Genomic DNA, 4090 nt, shown 5'->3' on the forward strand with positions numbered 1-4090 from the left:
ATAGCAGACTGACGTCACTGCAGGCACAGTTCAGTAGTTGTCCTGACTGATTATATCCTGTTACCAACCTGAATTATAACCTTTGGACTTCCTTAATAAACCTTACAATTGTAAATAGGGATCCATGTACTCTGTGAGTTAGTGCTATGGATTTCAAACTCAGTAGAATTATGGGTTGGTTCCAATTTGACAATACAAAAAAAGAACAGCAGGTGCCTTAACAGAAGTAGACTGCTTCCTCTTTCTTCCAGGAAGCAGCTAGTAGATCCAAACCACTGACCTTTTGGTTAGTAGTTCAGCACATACTCTGCAAAATACCACCTCTCATTCCTTTATGCCATTATCAGGGTTCAAGTTACCCATTAGTCTATTGTGTTCATTGTCTGTAATTCACAATATATTTCCCCAGAGATACTATTTCAGATGTAAACCAAAAAGAGCTATTAAACATTTAACTTCCTGAAGCTGATATTTTATCAACTACCTCTAGCCTCCATTGATAATATTGTTACTTTTAAGGGAAAAAATAGCATTCAATCTATTTATTTTTCAGAGAATTGCCTTTTCTTTGAGTTGCACCACAATTAAATTCTGCCAAAAGAATGAAAATTCAAAGGCAAGTTCTCTTTCACATTGAAGTGTGAATCATTCATTGCCCAGATTGTTGGACAAAGAAGAGTTGCTGTTGACGTGAGGGCTTTAGTTTGAAATTATTAAAGGTTATATAATGAGATTAAATTGGTGAATCAGACGTTATCTATTTTGTAATTGTACTTGACACTAATCTTTAAATAAATAAATTTTAAATAAGTAAAATGTCATGCCGTCAGAAGTTACTAAGTAGAATAGAGTTTAAGAAAATAACTATTTTTTATTTTCAAAGGTAGCTGAAGCCATACTGTTTTGTAGAAATAATGGAGAACAGAAAAGACATTGAAAGCCAAGAAGAATTTTGGACAATGAAGCCTTGGGGAACTCCAGAAGATGATCATTTGGTAAAATAATTAGTAATTAATATGCATAATTATAATGCAAATGCTTGGAAGCGGGAGTGGCATCCACTTCCTAAATAACATGTCTCAAGAAACTCTATGAACTTTGATAAATGTCGATAGTTGTAGAGGGGCTTCCAAGACTTTTGTTCATAGTGTCACTATGAGTTGTGCTCGACTCAAAGGCAATCAACAACAATGCAAATGCCATTCTGTATCTTCTGTTGTTGTGTCCTGTCAAGTTGAAATTGACCCACAGCTGACCTTCTGGTGGGTTTTCAAAGACAGTTAATCACTAGGACGGAGAGTGCCCATCCTTCTCCCATAGGACAGCTGGTGAATTTGAACCCTGTGCCTTTGGGCATGCAACACAGCTTCTTGCCAATAGGCCACCAGTGCTCCCTCTGTATCTTCTAGTGTTCTCACAATTAGACTTAGCGTTCTGGTGCCATACTCCCAATTCCTGTCACTGATAGTGAAGTGAGTGAGATGTGTTATATGAGAAGCAGAGTATCAGATTCATTCAACGGCTTAGCCAAATGACCTTAAATAAATCACTGATAATCCCAGGTCTCAATTTATCCATGAAGTGAGAGTTAGATCAGATGATCCCAAGGCCATTCTAATTCCTTCCAACAAACTGTGGCTGTAAGTTTTGGGAGGGGAAAATATATCCATATAAAAGTAATCACCCTGGAGGTGTTTCTAGGAGATCATAGAAAATTGATGAATCATTTTTTAACCAAACAATTCACTTGTGAAATAAGAATCACTTACCCCACTTTGCCCCACCCAAGAATTACATATTTTTTTACTACATTATTTGACTGTTGGATGGTAGCAAGGATTCTGAAACTTCATCTGACATACGTTGGCTATGTTGCAAGGAGGGACCAGTCCTTGGAGAGGGATGTCATGCTTGGGAAGGTGGAGGGACAGCACAAGAGAGGAAGACCATCTATGAGATGGATTAATTCAATGACTGGAATAATGGGGGTAGATGTGTCAGAGACAATAGAAAAGGCACAGGATAGAGCAGGGTTTAGAGCTGTTGTACTTAGTGTCACTATGACTCGCAGACAACTCGATGGCACATAACAACAACAGATGGTAGCAATGTTTGCTTCTAAACTTTTTTTTACTTTCCTAAATTATTTGACCTGCAGTTTTAACAGAAATTCTTTGGTCACAATTATCTTAATAGGCAAAATAAATTATAAACGTGTACTTTATAATAATATCACTTCCAAGTTAACCACCTTACCTACTGTTTATGGCCCTTCAGCCCTAGCCAAAATTTGATCTCCAACTGATTATTATATCAGTAAGCTTGCTTTAACAAAGTACCAAGATGATGGGACACTGTATCAGGCTCATCAATTCCCTTCTAGATGAGTAATCCTGAGGGGGAAAAAAGTATTCAATACAATATATTACGCAGAGTAAAATTCAAATAACAAAGTCATTTTTAAACACTAAAAATTATAGACCACTATGTGAATTAAAAGCTATGTACATAAAATGAGAAAGGAGCCTCATAATCACTAGCATCATTATAAGTCTTAGAATGTCCTGGTGCCACATACAGAAGAGCTAAAAGTAATGAGGAAAACTTTACAAAGAAAGTAAATTTAGTCATAAAGTAGCATATTTGAAAGATTGTTCTTTAAGCTCTTACTTTGAAGTTTGAAAAGTGCTTGTTTGGGGATTTTATTTTTGTAGTGGTTTTGTGTTTTGGGGTTTGTTTTACACTGATCTATCCATCAGTTAGAGAGCTCTGACAGTGTAGACCATAGGGAGATGTGCTGCTAACACAAAGGTGGTGCCTTTCTGCTGGTTCAAATCCACCAGCAGCTCTGAAGGAGAAACGTGGGCTGACTCTTCTCAAACACCTGCATGATGGAAATTAGATACTTCTAATTGTAATAATGACTGTTATTCCTCACTCTTTATACTTAAGATTAATTCACTTTTCAGTGTTTTCAAATAACCAATTAAAACTATCGTATATGAAACAAACTGTCACAGCCTGTAAGTTTTATTATTTTTTCCAGGTTTAATGAATTGTTTTCCTTTCTTCTTGACAAGTGATTCTTATTTCACAAATGAAGTTGTTTGGCTAAGCAATGATTCATCAATATATTTGCTTCAGGACTTCAGACTGGTTCAATCCAGTTTGACCACCTGCTGAGAATTTGCTCTTATTAAAATGTGAACTTTTGAGTCATTTTTATTTGGGATGGGAATGAAAATTTTCATTAAGGGGTGGAACTTGGAATGAAGTTATTTGAAATGTTGATTTGCTTGATACCCTCTTGATAACCTTGCCTGACATGTCCAGCCCCATCCCCCTCCACAAAAAAGAAATGAAAAGACCAAAGCTACAGCCCTGCTGAGTCCCTTCTGATCCATGGCAACCCTCCACTGCAATTCTAGGACTATGAATCTTGACAGAATGAGACTGCCTTCTCAACCTTTCAGTCAGTTAACATTATACACTATGCTACAGGGGCTTCTTACATTATCAAATGGGACAGGGCAGGGGACAGGCTGAAATGTTTGTTTTTACAATTTTCAGTTGCATTATTATTAGAATTATTTTGTGCCTTCAAAAGAAAAACACATAGTCTAAGCTTTGATAGAAGAACTGATTGATGCCTTTGAGCCGTGGTGCTGGAGAAGAGTATTGAATAAACTATGGACTGCTAGGAGAACAAACAGGTTCGTCCTAAAGAGGGTGAAACTGTTACTGAACGCAAGGGGCTCTTTCCATATTCAGTTACCAATAAGACAAACGGAATGCAATATCCATAAATGCACTTTATTACAGATCTGTGGAGGACGGTGGGTCCCGGCCTCACTGCCTCCCCGTCTGGGAGTGGTCATGGTCTTACATACTAGGGTATCCAGGTCATTTAACAATACACTTCAGTTAGTTAAAAAAGGTAATTTCTACATCTCAAAAGGACAGTTCCTATCTATGTATCAGTAATTCAGGAAGGCCCCAGTTCTCTTCCTGGTAAACAGGCAGATTAAGATACAGTTTACATATGACTGGAGAACCAGCTTCACCAGCATCTGGGATAGATGCATTTCCT

The 4090-nt window shown here is 37.4% G+C and overlaps 1 protein-coding gene across 1 annotated transcript in view; it reads left to right on the top strand.

The window, feature by feature from the left end:
- Positions 1-914: 914 nt before the first annotated feature.
- STEAP1 (six transmembrane epithelial antigen of the prostate 1) overlaps positions 915-4090 on the top strand; it is a 10253-nt gene continuing 7077 nt past the window's right edge. The window contains exon 1 of the mRNA XM_006891491.1: positions 915-995. Coding sequence (XP_006891553.1) covers positions 915-995 — 81 coding nt within the window. The remainder of the gene's footprint in view (positions 996-4090) is intronic.

This window comes from Elephantulus edwardii, unplaced genomic scaffold (genome assembly GCF_000299155.1).
Source record: "Elephantulus edwardii isolate Elephantulus edwardi_28Jun2011 unplaced genomic scaffold, EleEdw1.0 scaffold00098, whole genome shotgun sequence".
In the NCBI taxonomy this organism is placed as follows: Eukaryota; Metazoa; Chordata; class Mammalia; order Macroscelidea; family Macroscelididae; genus Elephantulus; species Elephantulus edwardii.